The 17,824-nt window shown below is 35.8% G+C and overlaps 2 protein-coding genes across 4 annotated transcripts; one reads left to right on the top strand and one right to left on the bottom strand.

The window, feature by feature from the left end:
- Positions 1 to 524: 524 nt before the first annotated feature.
- LOC130740808 (mitogen-activated protein kinase kinase kinase 5) lies at positions 525 to 5,582 on the bottom strand. Of its 3 annotated transcripts, none has more exons than XM_057593510.1 (12): positions 5,355 to 5,581; positions 4,742 to 5,264; positions 3,542 to 4,150; positions 3,247 to 3,334; positions 3,111 to 3,173; positions 2,845 to 3,008; positions 2,615 to 2,690; positions 2,061 to 2,120; positions 1,862 to 1,987; positions 1,420 to 1,629; positions 1,112 to 1,185; positions 525 to 909 (listed from the first exon to the last, which is right to left on the bottom strand). In XM_057593510.1, exons 2-12 carry the CDS (start codon positions 5,212 to 5,214, stop codon positions 864 to 866), a joined length of 1,989 nt encoding a protein of 662 aa, XP_057449493.1. In that variant the 5' UTR covers positions 5,215 to 5,264; positions 5,355 to 5,581; the 3' UTR covers positions 525 to 863. The 3 variants fall into 3 exon arrangements, with proteins under 3 accessions (XP_057449493.1, XP_057449492.1, XP_057449494.1); XM_057593509.1 differs by having other exon boundaries at positions 5,358 to 5,581; XM_057593511.1 differs by having other exon boundaries at positions 525 to 906; positions 4,742 to 5,582.
- An 8,212-nt stretch (positions 5,583 to 13,794) lies between these two features.
- LOC130740807 (LOB domain-containing protein 36) lies at positions 13,795 to 17,824 on the top strand. Its single transcript, XM_057593508.1, has 3 exons — positions 13,795 to 14,030; positions 14,765 to 15,806; positions 17,412 to 17,824. The coding sequence occupies exons 1-2, from the start codon at positions 13,829 to 13,831 to the stop codon at positions 15,745 to 15,747; spliced, it is 1,185 nt and encodes a 394-aa protein (XP_057449491.1). The 5' UTR covers positions 13,795 to 13,828; the 3' UTR covers positions 15,748 to 15,806; positions 17,412 to 17,824.

Below are 17,824 nucleotides of genomic sequence, written 5' to 3'. Positions count from 1 at the left end.
GATTTTATTTTTTTTACATTGGCAATACAATTGATTTGATTGAATTATTAAAAACTTTTTTCGCTTATAATTCATTAAACAAAATATTAAATCTCACCTAAAGTTATAAATGTGGTCTTCAATAATAGACCTAGCCTTTTGAATATTAGGGAATTCACACATGAGGGATCCAAATCCGTGTTCTTCTAATAGAGAAGTAAATTCTATGTTCTGTTCATCTTTTACTTCTGTTTGATCCAGTTCATATCATAATATTAGTATCTCTCTTTTTTTCTCTCCAAGAAGAAAGAAGGGTCCAGAGAATGAGAGAAAGATGCCATATCCAATTTATATCAGCATGGATACCGACACTGCTAACTTTGCGATTTGATCAGACTTGAATTCCAACATAGCCGAGAGGCCAAGTGAGACGCATCACATCTCATAGTCAATTTTTGACTTCATCCTAATATAGATGGACCTAAAACTGTTCACTTCTGTCTATTTTTTCTTCATTTTTTCTTACAGAATTTTTTTGATCAAAGTACAAAATAAAAGTGTGTCAGTTGATAGGTGTAATGATCCTATCTATGAACAAAAAATCTTTTGTTGTTATTTTTGTTAATCTTTTTACAGAACTTGTGTCACTGCTGGAACACTCTACTAGTAGTATTATACAAAATCTGCATCTAGATTCACATGCAGTAAACTCCATATTGAACATGCTCATTACTTTCAGAGACATCATCAATGATTCGGTAATGATGTTGGGAAGAACCTACAACAAAGTCCATTTGAACTTTAGTCAATTAGCATGATGATTGAGAACTTCCCTGCGCAGTCGTTTGAAAACATCTTTTTTTATCCTGCCCCGTTTGACTCAGCTACAAGAGCTGGGAAGAGTAGAGAGAATAGGGAACTGCGATGCTGCTGTTATGTAGAAGTTATATTGTTAGATATTTGCCTAATTTCAACAGAGATAGAGGAAAATGTATATATTAAGATTAAGCTAAACATCCTGCAAGGCTAAAAGAAAAAAGGACATGCTGTGAACAATACTGAACATGATGGATCATGGATTCATTGGTTCAAATATGCAGGAACATATCTCTGGAAGCAATATAAGACTCACCTCTCAGCGGTTGATTTCCCTTTCCCAATCTGTGTGTTGGGATTTTCTGATAACCCTCTGGGGCTGTGGGAATCCTGCCAACATTAAGATATATTTAATATTAAATGCAAGGCTTGTGAAATACTAAAGATACACCCTATAAAGCAAATAAACTTGTTCATGTCTTCTTGATCATAATTGACACATAAAAATGTCATATCATTACTGACAATAAGATTTTGAAATTAACATTTTAGTGATGAACCAGAAGAGTGCAACATGCCCATCTAAATTAGAGAACGTGGGCGAGCTACCCTTATTTATATTACCATTGAGGATATTCCGTTATGCAGCTGGGAGGAAGATGAAATATCTGGCTGTTGTAAGTTTCTCAGAAATCTATGCTCTAGCAACATGGAAGCAGTTGGTCTCTCTGCTGGATTTCTTTTGAAGCAGAGCCTCAGGAAATCTTTACCCTCAGGTGATAATGTTTCAGGTATGTGAGGGGTATCCTTCATAACCTTAAACATAGCTGCGGCCTGCATTGTTACATAAGAAGTTTATACGTTATTTTTCGATAAGCAAACCTCAGCATCTCACACAAGGACATATAAAAACACTGTCTCAATATGAAGTTGTAGTTGTAATTGAACAGATTTTGGTATCACCTGTCCATGAGAGTTATAATCATGCTACATGGTACTAAAGTAGTAAAGTGCTCTGAATAACAAACAGATAAAAGAAAAGGGGAAATTTGTAGCTCGTGCTTACTCCTTCGTACTCACTCCAAGGAGGCTTCCCCGTGAACATTTCAATAATTGTACAACCCAAACTCCAAATATCAATAGCAAAAGCTAGTTCAGAGCTGTTATCTTTTTGCATAACTACTTGCATAAGCTGTATGGGAAACAAGTGTGAGTAAAAAATGCATGAGACAGACATCACGGAGTAATGTAGAGTAAGAATATACCTCTGGGGCCATCCAGTATGGACTTCCCTTCAAAGAAAGATCAGCAGAATGTCCAGTTAGCTGTGGATATAGAGATCCCAAGAGTATTATAATGTGCACAAAATTACTGCTGGCAGCAATGGTGGTGGTGAAACCAACAAGTAAATTTCAAAAGAAACAATAATTAAATTCAAACTATAGAACAGATAAAACTTAGAGAATCCCTTCTTTTCAACAGTTCACAAATCTAAAGGTAAGCATACAAAATACTAGTTGAAGCAATGGAACTTAACAGATTTACAGGATTTTCTGCAAGAAGACTCTTTAGACAACTACAACTGAATATGCTGTAATGGTTGACAGAACTGTTTATTTCCAACCAAAGGAAATGAAACTTCAAAACAATAAATTTGTACTTTTTAACAAAATGCCTGAATTTGTGATGCAAATTCCTTCTTGGGGAATCTTTTAACCGCTTAGAAATCTAAAGTATTTCTAGAACAATCAGAGAACCATTCTCTCGATGGATAAGGACAGGACCAGAAATATATCATAGAGGGAATTTTACAACTCACATGCTTGGCCATCCCAAAGTCAGCAAGCTTAACAACACCAGCAGAATCAACAAGCAAGTTAGCCCCTTTGATGTCCCTAATTGCATACAAGAAAAGGAAAATAGAATGTCATCAAATGGTCCAAATACAAACTAAAATAGTAAGTCTAAAAAAAGAAAAAAGAAAAATCACTCTCCACTAAAAATATTTGCACAAATATCTGGTAGAGATTTCATTTACTAGGTAAGTACCTGTGAATTGTTTTTTTACTATGCAAGTAAGCCAATCCTGAAAGAATATGGCGCGTGAAATTCCGAACAACAGATTCTGTTATCGCACCACAATGTTCGCGAACGTATTTATTTATTGAACCGGGATGGACATATTCCAAATAAATATAAAACTTGTCTTCTACCTGAGAACACATAACCCAAAGATATTGTAAGGTTTGTGGAAGTTCTATAAATAATGATTAATCATGGACATGGAACACCTAATCACGAACAAGAGTGCTTACTATTTCACTACCAAAATACTGCACAATGTTCGGATGTTTCAGATGGCTAAGAACGTTAATTTCCTGAGAAAAACAACGGTAAAAATTAGTTTAAAAAACAAGGGAGAGCATTTTTCACACTTCATGTATCCTATACCTGCTCTAACTGCTTTATACACTCGGCAGATTTTGGATCATCAGAAAATATTTCTGCCTCTTTCATTGCACACAATGCTCCAGTTTCTCTGCAAGGAACCAAAACCTGTTTTAGAACTTCCATGAGAGAATTATAGAAGACTTAAATTGGCTAGCATGTTTGGATCATTTATTTTTCCTCAGATTCAATTCCCGCACTCAAGTTATTCACGGAAGCTTCTCATCAAAATTGATTTTGACTTTATAATCAATTGTAGAAGAATTTCCAAACATGCATAAAATTTCCATACACGTACCTATTGGTGGCAACATAAACACTTCCAAAGGTACCTCTCCCAATAAGTTTCCCCTTTTGCCATTGGCTTGTCATAGACAAGGATTCTGTCCTGGCCATGGCCACAGGTTGTGAAAAGGTTGCAGAGGGTGAAGGCAAGGATGTCCCAGCCCAAGGAGGCAAGGGTAAAGGGTGAACAGTGAGGGGAGCAATACTTTCACGGCGTGCTGTTGCGGTGTCATGGGATAACCTGGGTAGCGGCGAAGTGATGTGTTGTTGCCGGGGACTTCTTTGATGGGGAGAAGTAGCATTATTATCAGTACCTAGTGCTGATAAATCAAAGAAAGCTGGAGGTGGGTGAGCTTCAGATGTGGGCATCTCTGGTGCAGACCAGAACTGACTTCCTTTGGGTGATACATAATAATATGGTATAAAATCATCATGGCTGGTATTCTTTGGGCTGATTGTGGGGCTAGCAAAGGGACTGCTATGAGCACTCCTCGAGGGGACACTAATGGAGAAGTTGTTATTTCCTCGAGTGCTTGCAGTTGTAGAAGCACAACCACCAGTCCCGGGGGACCTCATCTCCATGTGCTCCGAATTCTTTCTTGTCTCTTGGCTTGCAAAAACACTGTGCAGACAAATCCAGACGTCAGGAAAATATGCAGCTACAAAACACCTCTTAAACGAGTTATGATTCAAAACTAGGCAGATTCAGTACTCATGGAAAAGAGGGAACAAAAGAAGGATACCACTAACATGAATAGGAAAATATATACTTGCCAAATGCAAGAAGTGAAACTGAACAACACATATTTTGCTGATAATTTTTTCATGGCTTGAAATTAAGGTGAAATCAACTAACTTAGAATAAAACTCATGTAATTTAGCAGATTCCACAAAAATTCTAAATGTATTGGAAACATGTCATGCTAATCTTTGCTTCTTATACTTCCAAAAACAACTTTTTCATAAATTTCATCCCATATACACTTCAATTCTTAAATTCATATAACATTTCTATCCAAAACTATCTACAACACTGTTTTTTTTTTTTTTTTCTATCCACCTTTCATTGTTATGTCAACCATCTTATCTCATACTTCTCTCATCTCTTTTTTTTTTTATGTAAAAAGCATTGTTAACATGCATTGTAAATATATACCTAATGTTTACAATAAAATTGCTGATAATGATTAAAAAGAAGAAGGAGAAGAATTACCTGCGCATCCGAAAGCCAGTGGTGACAATGCTGACTGGCTCGATAGGGGCTTCATGTTCTTGGCTTCTGCAGGAGGGGGCGGAGGTGGTGTCTCTGGGAGAGGGCAACCGGCAGTCGGAAGCGTCTTTCTGACGAAGCTGGGAGGGAGATGGAAGCTCCGGCAAGGGCAATGGCTGAGGCGCGACGGAGGAGCTGGTGTTGGAGCGAAGGTAGCTACGGGCGCTGGGAGAACGAGAGAAAGGCGCCACAGCGACGGCCTCGTAGACGGAGGTATCATCTTCTGTAACGACGTGGCGGAGCTTCCTGGCGCGTGTGGACTTTTTGCCACTCCCGAAAAGCCAGGTGCCGCGGGTGTTCTTGGAGACGGAGGTGGAAGGGGAGGATTTTAGAGTCGTCGGAGAAGAGGAAGAGGAAGAAGATGATGAAGAAGTGGCGGTGGAGGAGGAGGAAGCGAAGGTGGACAACCAGCGCATGGCGTCATTGTGTGTGGAAGAGCACACCGGCGGCCATTGTTGAAATCGATCTGCAGACAGAGACAATTTGATTAATTAATTTAATTAATTAAGATTTGAGATCGATCTTTCTTCAATTAATTGAATTGAATTGAACAAACAACGTTCTTGTTCTTGTTCTTGTTCTGGTTTGTTTGTGTGTTTCGTGTGTTTCTGCAAACAAACAAACGAGAACGCGTTTTCGCAACGCCAAATGCGCTGCTTCCTCTCTCCCGCCAATTGTGCCCAACGTTAATTCCTAACTTTTTCTGTTCTCAGCGTAATCATATTAACGATATTGCTGAGTGGTGATGACGAGATTATGGATAATAATACCCTGCCTCCCAAGTCCCAACACAATTGCCCCTGCTTTCAATTTACAAAACCCTTTCTCATTATTATCATATGTCCAATGTATAAATGTTATTTTTCACTTCTATGTCATTTGTATCCAATTAATTAATGTCACATGAACATCTTAAAACACTTGGGGGACACATCTTATGTATACAATCAATGAAACTATAATCATGAATCATTGATCTTTTCATATGTGTTGGGGTCTAAGAGTGTTTGTTATTGTAAGTGCTCTAAAAGCATGAAATGTGAATGAATCAATATTATTTGTATAGGGTGAAACAAAACCATTTTAGTCCACCTTTGGACCACTAACTGTGCAATGTTTGATATAAGATTTTAAGAGTAGGGTTAAATATGTTATATACGGGTGAATTGAATATGGTACCTTTAAAAAAATTCATAGCTTTTAGTCCTCAAACATTATTGAAATAAATCAAGTTAGTATTTATTGTACTTTTTGTGAATGTTTTTGTGTATTAGCATTGATTTTTAACCTCTAAGAATTATTTATTCATAGTTTTAGTGCCGGTTTAAACCGCTACAAAAATGAATCAATTTCAAGATTAAATAAACCATTTAAAATATTTTATTAATATATTTAATGGTGGAGACCTCTTTTAAGGAATTTTTTTATCTAATCTGCCAATTAACAACAAAAAATTTGTAGTGGTATCTGGTCCATATTAGCCAATGCACTCTAAAAATGAAAATCTTCCAGATTTTTAAAGACCCTTGCACATTTATTATATTTTTTACATCTTGAAAAAAAAAACTTGCCCTTTTATTTAAAAACTATACTTTAGTTTTTTAATTAATTCAACTTGCGAAAACTAGACCAAACACACGGTAAATAGAGAGGGCTGAGGAGGAGAGGAGTGTGCACACATAACTATTATTTATTTATTTACCTTTTTTTGTCAAAATTCTTTCACTAACGAGACAAAGCCCATAGAAAGCAGCCAGAGGCCCAAAGCAACACATACAAAAAACAAACTTGACATAAACCCTTATCCTTAGACCAGAAAGAGAAGAAAAAAAATCTTATATGAAACCCTAATGCTAATCCTTTTTTTTTTATAAGCCAAATGATATATATAGGAAGCACAATGGGTGCTTTTTTAAGTCATTTTATAAAACAGTTTATGCACAATTTACCACATCCTTGTCATTAGGTGAATAAATCAAGAGATTCAACATATATTGAATCCAAACAGAGAGATCGTCAAAATTTCACTTAGATGCAAAAACTTCTTGTTGTACTCAATCAACTTTTTTGAAACTGTAATTTTTTATTTTTGTGAATTACACCGAGGATCTTAAACTTTTGGAAGTAAAAAAGTTCTATAATATACTTCACGAACTTGAACTTCCGAGAGAGAAAAAAAATGGATAAACTACCATTAAAAGTTAGGAAAATGATTATTAAACTTCAAAATAGTGTCAACATTATTTAGGCATCTACAAGCAATATACACTTCCAGTGGTTTAGAACTGCTAGCGTGTAACTGTTAGAAATTCATTTCCATCTCTCTATTTTAATTATCAATGTCAAAATCAGATGTCAATTGTATGTCGAATCTTATACGGTACTATAAAATTTATTATCAATTCAAAACAATGTCATTAACCTCAGCTCACATTATCATTTGTCTAACGAGCAATGCACATTTGGGGAAAATTGATTGGGGATCAAACAACAGGGTAAAGGTCAAAATGAATTGGTTGTCTGAAACAAGGTAAAATCTCAGTTACCAACAAAAAGATGGTAAACGTTCCCTTTGTGGGTAGATAGAAAAGAGTTGAATGGAAAGAGCAATTGAGTGGGGTATTGGTTGGGTAGGATGGACAAAAAGGTAGTAGTAGTAATATCGGACAACACACACACACAGCAACAACAGATGAGAGTAGCAGGGGAAGTTATTGATGGCACCAGATCAGAATATTCATGTCATCCATTTAATAGTAATAATGACAATAAAGTCTCCTTGGTATTCATTCCATTATTTTGTCAAATCCATGCACGTGATCGACGCACTCCCTCCCTAGTTCTCCTCAACGCCCTTCCTTCTCCCATTTTCTTAGTCAACAGCGACAAAAAGCATTATTAGTAGCAGCAAAAAGAAGAAAGAATTCAAGTTTGAAAAATACTTAATTAATTGCATGTGAATGAGACAAAACAATACACAGTTGCTGTTGCAGCAGGGGGTCACCTGGTCAATTTCTTGCAACAAAGTCATCACCACCTCATTAATCACCAAAAAAATAATGACTGAATGGATTTAATCACAACATAACAACCATGCTTAGCTTGGCATGACATGCAAGTGACATGATTGTTTACCAAAGTTGAAAACCGCTGTTAAATATGTAGTGTTAAAAAACACTTTTGATATGTTTCAGACGATGTATAACTGCCATAAAATTTGTGTATGTTTCCATATGAATTTTTTGTGGGGATTTATATCACAAAAAAACATATATTTTGTGTTTTTTTTAACATTTCACATTTAGCGGTAGTAGAAAACTCGACTAAACACGTATGTCGCTTAAATGTCGTATCAAAAACGAAAATGTTCAATGTAACATTGAATTGTACAAACCATTGTTTGACACCTTACTTTGTGCCGATTTTTGCCCCATAAAATAAAAAATAAACAATTTTTCATTTTGTGACGGTTATAACTTACAAACTTCTACAACCATTTTTTTCATGTTTCAGCAATTGTCTTAAATCAAGTGTGACGGTAGATTTCGGTCCTACTTTATGTACAAATAGACATGATTTCCAATTTTCTCATAATGGAAAGCCTAACAGCTTCTCCAAACATTTTTGTTTGGTAAGCAGCTTCTGCAAACATTATCTCCCGACATAAATAACAAGTAAATGAAGGATGAAAGTGAAACAACTTTTCAAAATTAGCACTTAAAATAGAATAAGTTTACGAAATCGTGAAGCTATGATCCTATTGTATTAGAAGGTAAATCACTTAGACCACTTTTATCTTTCTGGTTTAATTCCTCTATTGCTATTCCTATTATATATACTCCCTCCGTCCCCATATATAAGTCACTTTTTGAGAGATTTTTTAGTCCCAAAATATAAGTCACTTTATAATACCAATGCAGCACTTAATATTTTTTTCCAAACTTACCCTCATATTTAATATGAAAGAGATAATGTAATTTTGAAACAAAATTAATTTGGAGAGAGAAGTTGATGGGTAATCTAGGAAACCCAATAAAACTTTTTACAAATTTAATGCTAGCAACTTCTTTTCTTAATCCTAGAAAATTAGGTAAAAATGACTTATAAATGGGGACGGAGGGAGTATCATTTGAATCAACACATGATCATGTTCAAAAGCTAAGAATCATGAATCCCATAAGGAAAAAAAAAGTGTGTTTGACCCGCCAAACCAACTCGCCAAGCGCAGCGCGATAGGTTAATTAATACAGCTCGTTAACTCATCACATAACTCATAAATTCATGCAAACCAACTTACAAGCCAACTTATATATTTTTTTGAAAAAATATATATTTGTAAATGTTTTGAAAGTCCAACTCAAGGCCAATTTTTTAAAATTAATTTTCAATTTACTGACTTCTACCCCTTTATGGACCTCGCGTAGAGTAGGAACTTTTACATTATATCATTAGGTTTTCCTTTTTTATTTTATAGCCCGCAAACTCGTCATCAAATTGTGCGGATCTTTTCCAACTCGTACTCTTTAGTCAACCAACTCAATTCAATCGGTTTTAAGCATGTTGAAAGTGAGGCGAGGTAGGGCATGGCAAGGTGAGTTGACCCTGGAACTATAAATTAAGGGATTTGGCTGTAATAACTAAAAAGTTAAGGGGTTAATCTGCTAAAAAAGTCTTTGAGGCACTGAAATCACATTGATCGAATACCATATGAACCTCTTTCATGACCCTCCTTTTGATTTAATAACATATTACGCACAATAATTAAGTCATATAGAAAATTATTCTACACTTCATTATTTTGAAAGCTATAATTAATTTTAGACTGAAACTTATAGTCTTATACTACTAGTTTTTGGGTACCAAAATTAGTTCTAAATAAAAACATGATTCAAATATGCTATTATTAAAATATCTAATCCTTTTAGCTCTTCTCCTATAAGTTTTTCAGTGCCGTGACTATTCACTTGAACTCCTAAAGAGAAACTTAAAAATAAGCATGAGTTTGAAGAAAAACTTCAATGTATCTGGATGTAATTAAAAAGAAAAAAAAGGGCTGATAAATTACCAAATTACTTATAGTTATAATAAGTATGTGTCATAAAAAAAATAAGTATGTTAAACTAAGATTATACTAACAGTTGTTGTTAACACCAGGTTCCAAAAGTTAAGTTAGAGGCATGGTTAGTCTGACATGTTCATTGAGGTTCCCTGTTTATGGGGAGGATAAAACATCATTAATAGGTATTGAAACAGAGAAAAACAGGGGAGGAGAAGAGACAAAGGACGAAAGGAAAAGATGAAAAGACAATGATCCCTCTCCTCAACTGATCAGTATGAAGCAAACACAAAATTGTACCTCATCAGAGGCAGAGAGGTGGAATACATTAATGATAGGAGTGATTCTGTACGCAATTGCTCACCAACACACTGAGTCACTGCACCCTCTCTGTTGCTGTTTCTGCTGCCTGCCTCTGCCTCTGCAATCACTGTCACTCACCACCATCATTCTCCCTCCCACCCTTTTGCCCCCCTGGGATCCTCCTGCGCTCTTTCTTTTCACCATACCCTTTAATTATCCTTCCTTCACAATTTTATGCTAGCTACTCATTGATTTTCAGTACAATTAAATTTGTCAATCTTAATTTGTTAATAATCATGTAGAGACTCAAACTCACAAACTTTGCTTAAATTAAAACAAATCCGTATCAATTTATTTACGCGTTTCTACTGCATAATTAATTTGGGTGTTGACATTGAGAACATTTTCGGGAATTTATGGAGTAGTAGATGAATTGTATGCAGTTTCAAATCCCAATTAGAAAGGCTTATGTTTTGCATTTTACGAGGGCATAGCTAAAGAAGGCAATGCTTATTTTCAAATATGGCCGGGGATGACTTCGTAATTTCCACGCGTGAATTTCAATGTGTAATCATAAAGTGTGTTACTATAGCTTTTGCACCCTTTCAGTTTTTTTCTTCTATGTATTTTTCAGCTGAAAACTATGTGATTAATTCTTTTAAAATGAATAAGATGCTAAGTGAATCATTCTCTACATACCCCATTTAGAGATCAAATCGTAAACTAAATACAATTAAGATTTAGTTATTTATCAGTTATGTTAGACTTTATCAATACCCCTTAAGTATTTCTTTTTTTGAAAATACCTCTTAAGTATTTCTAATCATTGAATTTTTGTTTATACTATTTTTTACCAAAAATTAAATGAAACTAGCACGTGGCATGATATCAGCATTATATGGGATCGCCCAGGTCCTGACGTATAACCGGAAGTTTGAAACTTCAAGGCTGGGTAAGCTATAAGAAAATCAAAGCTCCTTTATCACTAAGATACTCCCTTCGTTCCTAAATATAAGATCTATTCCAAAAAATTGCGCTTATTAAGAAAGCACTTAATGTGACTAATTAATGTATTGGTTTTTTTAAAATGCATACATTCTTCCCTATTTACCCTTTATCATTTTCTCTCACTAATAATCATTGCATTCATAGTTAGTTGAAATAGTAGTAATTAATGGTAGGTGGTAACTTTGGAATTGAAAACATACAATTAATGTGAGGGGTGAATATAGAAGAGTACAAAACATTTTCTTAGATTTTTGTAAGAGGTCTTATATTTAGGAACATGAAAATTTTAAAACTAGGTCTTATAATTAGAAACGGAGAAACGGAGGGAGGGAGTAGTAATTTGTCATAGTACCATTAAATTACTATACACTTGAAAAAAAAATTCCTAACCGTACTATAAAACTAGCTAATTCAAAGAACAGAAACTTAATGCTTAAAGAGTTTAGTAGTAACTACACTAAATCAACAAATGTATTTTTCATACATGCATCACTCAGAAATCAAATTCCAACAAAATACTTAAGGAGTTAAGGAGATTAGCTATCTATACTCTTCAATTTTACTATTGTGCTACCAACAATATGATTTAAAAAGTATAATAAATGTCCGTGCAAAAGCCATGTGGGTACGAGGGGGCAATTGGCCGGTTCATATGGTATGTACTTTTTTAAATTTATTTTAATGTCAATTTAACTTGGTGCTTGCTTAGTTATATTAAGAAATGCAATGCAGTGGTTTCGTGTAAAAGAGGATCTGGAATAAGCAGTGACGGCGATCGATGGTGATGGAGTCGTCGAACGGAACAGTTAAATGCGGGGGAAAGCTTAAGGTTTAGTCACTTCAGGAAAGTGAATGAATGAATCATCAGTAGTGAAAATATATACCAAAAAGCTGGTAAATTACAACATGTCAATCAAAATGCCGATTGTGCTACCTAGCTACTACCTGCATGTGCGCAATAGCTAGCGGAGGAGCGCGGTGTTTGACCGGTAATAACAGGTCACGCTCAAAACCGCCTTGATGCTCGTGCTGGTTTAGCGGTTTTTAGGTGAGATTACGAGAATATCCCTGAGTGATGGAGAATAGGGAGGGTTGACGCGCACGGTACACGGACGTTTGCTGCAGTCTGTAGCTGTGCAGTGCAATACAATCATCATTACGTTTCTCAGCAAAAGCCTGATCTTCAACTTAACTAGCAAAAAACTAGTTAAGTTGAAGATCAGGCTTTTGCTGAGAAACGTAATGATGATTGTATTGCACTGCACAGCTATTCACTCTTCTTCCCTGCTTAACATTCAATAAAAATATATTTCATTTTATCAATAGTAATTAATAGTAAAACTTTTTAATTTGAAAGACTCATCATTAGCATTGGCTTTTCATTTTGTTTTGCATTACCGGATATGAGAGTTGATGACAAGATCCAGTTAGTTTACAAGTTTCAAAGTCTCTTTAATGGCAGGAGATGATATTACTCCATCTCTCTTAATTGTCATCACCAATTTTTATTTATTGCACATGTCCATATCAAGTTTTCACTATTTTAAACTTCGCTTTTTAATAATTACTATTTGAATGACAAGTCAATTTCATTTTACAATTTCAAAGTTTGGTTAGTAGTATAAAGAAAATAAGTCAATCAAGATCACAATAGCTAAATATAAAATGCCTAGTTGATTTTGTATTTATTTCAAACAAATGTAAGTTTTAGCATTTTTGTATTTGAATTAATAGTCTCATTGACATCAACTATATGGATTTTACCAATAAGGTGTAGCACAACTAGTAGATAGTTGTACTCATTAAACATTTAGTTTAATGTTTAATTCCTATGTGGTGTATGAAGAACATTTATTGGGAGAGACCTACCTACTTAATGTGATCTTAGAAATTCGAAAGATTACTTTCATGGCTGCCGAATGTGGGCATAATTTGGGAAAAAAATTATGTTAAATTAAAAAAAAAACTCAACTTAGAGGAAACATTTGAATTAAGTATTACTATTATAGTATTATGATTACTTTTTGGAAAATAGAAAGATTTTATTGGAAAAGATAGTATTAATAAAATAATTAAATTTTTATTCTTAAAGATAGTTGTAAAAGAGTGTTTAATGTAGCAACTTCATATTTTAAAGATGTTAAATTTATTTATTATTTGATGTATACTTTTTCTCTAAAAAGTAGAAGACTTGTGAGAGAATGTTGCGTAGCATTAGGGATTTCATAAAAATTATGAGACACCAATATGCATATTAATTCTCCCACATTCAAAGAAACCATGATCTTTTCAGAAAAAATAAAAAAAAGGGGGGCAATTTTATGTTAATAAGATGAGCACCACAAATCATGAGCTCAAAGTCGCAGAAGAATCGGAACTAACTAACAACATATCAAACCGATTGACTGAAATTGATGGAAGCCGCGATGAATATTTTATATACGTTTTTGTTAATTACAAGTTGCCACCTCTTAATTAATCACGAGACTAACCCATTTATTAACTAATATCATATATAGAAAGTCTAAATTCAGTAACCAAATATATAATGTGCAAGATATAAAATATTACTAAAATAAACAAGACAGTTCAGAAAATGACTAAAAATAACAGTGATAGGTGAAGCATAACATAGGGCAAAATGGGAAAAGAGGGATAGATTTATGAAGAAGGGAAGAGCACTAGCTGTGTCTGTGTGTGTTGCTTGCGCTTGTGGGCTGTGGCACTGCTACTCAATAAACTTGAAAACACCAAACCAAACCCTCTCTCCTCTCTATAAATCGTTTCCTCTTCTTCTTCTCTTTCATTTCCTCTCATTTCTCAACACCGTGAAATTCTTGATTCTTCTACCTTCCACACTTCACTGTAAGTTCTCTCCCTCTCTGTAGAATCACGCGTTTTTTGATTTTGTCACTGATGGATCTCGGTCACCACTTTCTTTCTCCGCCGAAACCCTTCGATTTGTCTTTTCTGCATTCAAACTTCACCAGCACGCAAACAACGCCATTTCCAGATCTACTACTACTACTACCAGTGCAACTTTCTTTAATTTTTCTCTAATTTCAACGTTTTGACATACTGCTAATTTGTTTGTTTGTTTTCGTTTTCCCCTTTTTCATTTGATTCTGTTCTGCTGCTGCAGTGTGATTTGAAATTGAAAATTACAACCAATCATCGTTGATTGACTCGTTTTCATGTCGGTTAACACAGGATTAGACGCTTTTAATGACCTAGATTAGTTTAATAATTTCTCATGTCTGATTGTAAATCCCGATCACGAATCGGTACATACATGAAGCTTCTTCCGTGATTCATTTACCTCAATTTCCATGCCTTTTGTCTCTCTATTTACAGCTAGCTTTCACAATTTCTTTATTATTTTATGCATTTGACTCTTTCTCTCTCATTCTCTCTTGTTTGTTTCTGTAGAAAATTGAAATCCTGGTACTGCTATTGCAGTGTTCTGAAAGCTAGATACTAATTTAATCAAATCAAATCGCTCTGATAGAGAAAGGACTCTTAATTTAATCTAATTATATTAATTAGGGATTTTATTTAATTTAATTTAATTAATTAACCGCAGAACTTGCTTGTTACAGTGACTGAGGAAGAAGAAGAAGAGAGAAGGGTAACAGAGGGAGGAAGATCGGAGAAGATGTCGTCGTCGTCGTCATCATCGAATTCGCCGTGCGCGGCGTGCAAGTTTCTGCGGCGGAAGTGCACGCAAGAGTGCGTGTTCGCGCCGTACTTTCCGCCGGACAACCCGCAGAGGTTTGCTTATGTGCACAAGGTTTTCGGTGCCAGCAACGTGGCGAAGCTGCTGAACGAGCTCAACGCGGCGCAGCGAGACGACGCGGTGAAGTCCCTGGCGTATGAAGCGGAGGCGCGGCTGAGGGACCCTGTGTACGGTTGCGTTGGACTCATCTCCGTTCTTCAGCACAAGCTCAGGCAGATCCAGGTGGAGCTCAACACTGCCAAGAAGGAGCTCGCTACGTATATTGGACCTCAGGCACTGCAGGGCTTGCCGGCGCCGATTCTCCAGCAGCAGCACACCAGCCACCCGTTTTCGTCTTCACTTTACCCTTACAGCGGTAACATCACGGCGGCGACGGCGCAGATGGTGATTCGCGATCCTCAGCCGCCGCCGCCGCAGCAGCATCAGATCTTGGAAGCTCAGCAGTTGGCAGCGGCGGTGGCTGCGAGAGAGCAGCAGGAGATGTTTCGGAGTTACGAGCAGCAGCATCAGCAGCAAGAGTTTCTGAGGTTCAGTGGCGGGTTTGATGTGGGTTCCGGTGGTTCTCCCGGCGGTTTCAGCCAGGTCTCACCAACTCCGGCTGTTGATCAGTTGTCTCCTTCGTTGGCTTTGGGTTCCTTCGACAACACTTTCACTCTACAGCAGCAACCACAGCAAGGAGAACCTCATTCACACCCTCACCATCTCTCACTTCAGGCACAGCTTTTACTCCCTCCGCAGCAGAAGCAGGTGCAGCCGCAAACCCAGCAGTCACAACTGACCCACCATCACCACCACCAGCAACAACCGGAAAGCGAGGAATGTAGGAGTGTGGGTCCATCCTGTTGACTTCCAATTTTGCAGCTCTTACACCTTCCTGCTTTTTCATCTAACAATTTTTAGCCTAGGTATGTTCTTAATCTTACTACTCCCTTTTCCATCAATTGTTAATTTTCCTTATTTTTTTCAATTTCAATTAATTTATGATATAGCTTTAGATATAGGCCTGTTCACGTGGTTTTCATAATACATGGTGATTTGCGCTTAAGAATTTATGATATCTATGCTTTTGAGTATGGCATTGTAATTATTAGCTAGCTAGCTAGCTTTTTCATAACTGGGGAAATCTAGTTTGGTAGCAGAGGAGAAAGCTGGTATGAGCGTGTGTTTGAAACCCCACCGGTTTCCATCCATCCATGATAGAGTGAACCGTTAGGGGAATGGTCTAATCACAATGAGAGGCGTGTAGTCTAGTTCATGAGCAGCACATAGAACAATAAATTGCCATATTAGACTTGCCAGCACAGAACAGCATATTCTACCGATTTGTCTGTAAAATGAAAATGTCATCATCCGATCCTCAGTAGTAACAACAAAAAGGAAAAGTGTTAAAAAGTTGTATCGGATATTATGCTCTGAAGTCAAGTAATGTAGTACCTGTAGGTGTCAATTGCATTTGGCAATCTATCAATTCAAGACATTGGCCTTTGCAATCATCTAGCATTTTGTGTAAATATATAATACTCCACATTACCTAGCTTCAATGTGATAGCTCGTGTTCACCTACTAATGAAAGGGAGGGATTATAAGCTTTGTATCGTCTGAAAGGGAATTTGTCGATACCGACGTGCCAGCCAAAAAACGTTGGTATATAATACAAGATATATCTAATTGTAGACAACAGGTTTGGTCTGCTTATGTGGGATCCGGTCGTAAATAGTTATCACACACAATCTCTATTAGGCCAATCACATTTCATATCACAACTTAAATTTTTTTTTTCAACAAAATATGATTTATTTAATAAGCCGTTATATGTATTCACATTATTTTTTTTTATTTCATCTCCATTTTTTTCTGTTCATATTTCTCTTCTCTTACCTACAATATTACTCACTATATTTGTTATTTGTTTCTCATCTTTTTTTTTATCTCTATTGGGTGGAGGTTAAATGGTTGTATCCCTTTCACATTGTGCTTACATTTCTCTCTTTTTGAGCTAAATTATATGCACTAATAAGTAAAGAATTTTACAACATATTTTATTTATATATTATAATGTTTCATTTGGTATTTTCTTATCTTAACTTATTTATTTATGATGTGGCAATAAGTGAATCATAAATCAATTTTAATATGTTCCTACTTACTTTCTTTTTCATACTATTTTCACCAACTTTCACCCCCATATTTTTCTCTTCTTTTAGAGTTAGTGTAAAATTTAAGGGCATGAGATTATAAACTCCTATTCATACCTTCAAATAGTAAGATGGGAAAACCCTTTTATCTTTGATCTGCCATGATTATTAATTGTTGAAAAAATAAGTTCATGTTGTCTCTTTGGAACAGAACAAATGACGACTTCAGCTAGTGGGAAAGATGGTAGTCCCTTATTACTTTCAAGTATATGAAAGATTTCCTTTGTTGTCATGCATTGATTCATTGTTACATCACTATTTGGCTGCACACACAGTATCCTGTGGCTACTCAAATCGTTTGTCTATATTTTGCAGGTCTCGTCGATGACATTTTATGCATCAAACATATGTCATGATGCATTTGTTTGACCCAGTTCTTACCTGCCGGATACAAATGCATACAAAGGGAGAGAGAGAGAGAGAGAGAGAGAGAGAGAGAGAGAGAGAGAGAGAGAGAGAGAGAGAGAGAGAGAGAGAGAGAGAGAGAGGTAAAGCATATATATGCGGGATTAATTGGACCGCATTATTTTGCATGGCTTTGGACTTGGAGACTACCAAGAAAGATTCGAGAAAGTAAGACTTTCACCGATTTTGGAGATTTTTTCTGATGAACTTAAAGCAGTAGCTACGTTTTGCTTCCTTTCTTTTTGTCCAAAACTAATATTGTAAATCAGTCTTCTGACAGCTTTTAAAGGCGTTTAATTACTATCTCCATCTTATTTTTCAAA

This window comes from Lotus japonicus, chromosome 2 (genome assembly GCF_012489685.1).
Source record: "Lotus japonicus ecotype B-129 chromosome 2, LjGifu_v1.2".
In the NCBI taxonomy this organism is placed as follows: domain Eukaryota; kingdom Viridiplantae; phylum Streptophyta; class Magnoliopsida; order Fabales; family Fabaceae; genus Lotus; species Lotus japonicus.
The sequence above is the reverse complement of the archived record's forward strand: the minus strand, read 5'-3'. Positions and strand labels throughout refer to the sequence as shown.

What these genes read in the sequence shown, in the direction of transcription:
- LOC130740807 (XM_057593508.1), top strand. Translation starts at nt 13,829, where the DNA reads ATGAAGAAGGGAAGAGCACTAGCTGTGTCTGTGTGTGTTGCTTGCGCT. An exon ending in TCTACCTTCCACACTTCACT is followed by an intron (nt 14,031 to 14,764) that starts GTAAGTTCTCTC and finishes TGCTTGTTACAG; the next exon opens with TGACTGAGGAAGAAGAAGAA.
- LOC130740808 (XM_057593510.1), bottom strand. Translation starts at nt 5,214, where the DNA reads ATGCGCTGGTTGTCCACCTTCGCTTCCTCCTCCTCCACCGCCACTTCT. An exon ending in CTTGGAGTGAGTACGAAGGA is followed by an intron (nt 1,630 to 1,861) that starts GTAAGCACGAGC and finishes GTAACAATGCAG; the next exon opens with GCCGCAGCTATGTTTAAGGT. An exon ending in GGGAAATCAACCGCTGAGAG is followed by an intron (nt 910 to 1,111) that starts GTGAGTCTTATA and finishes TCTACATAACAG; the next exon opens with CAGCATCGCAGTTCCCTATT.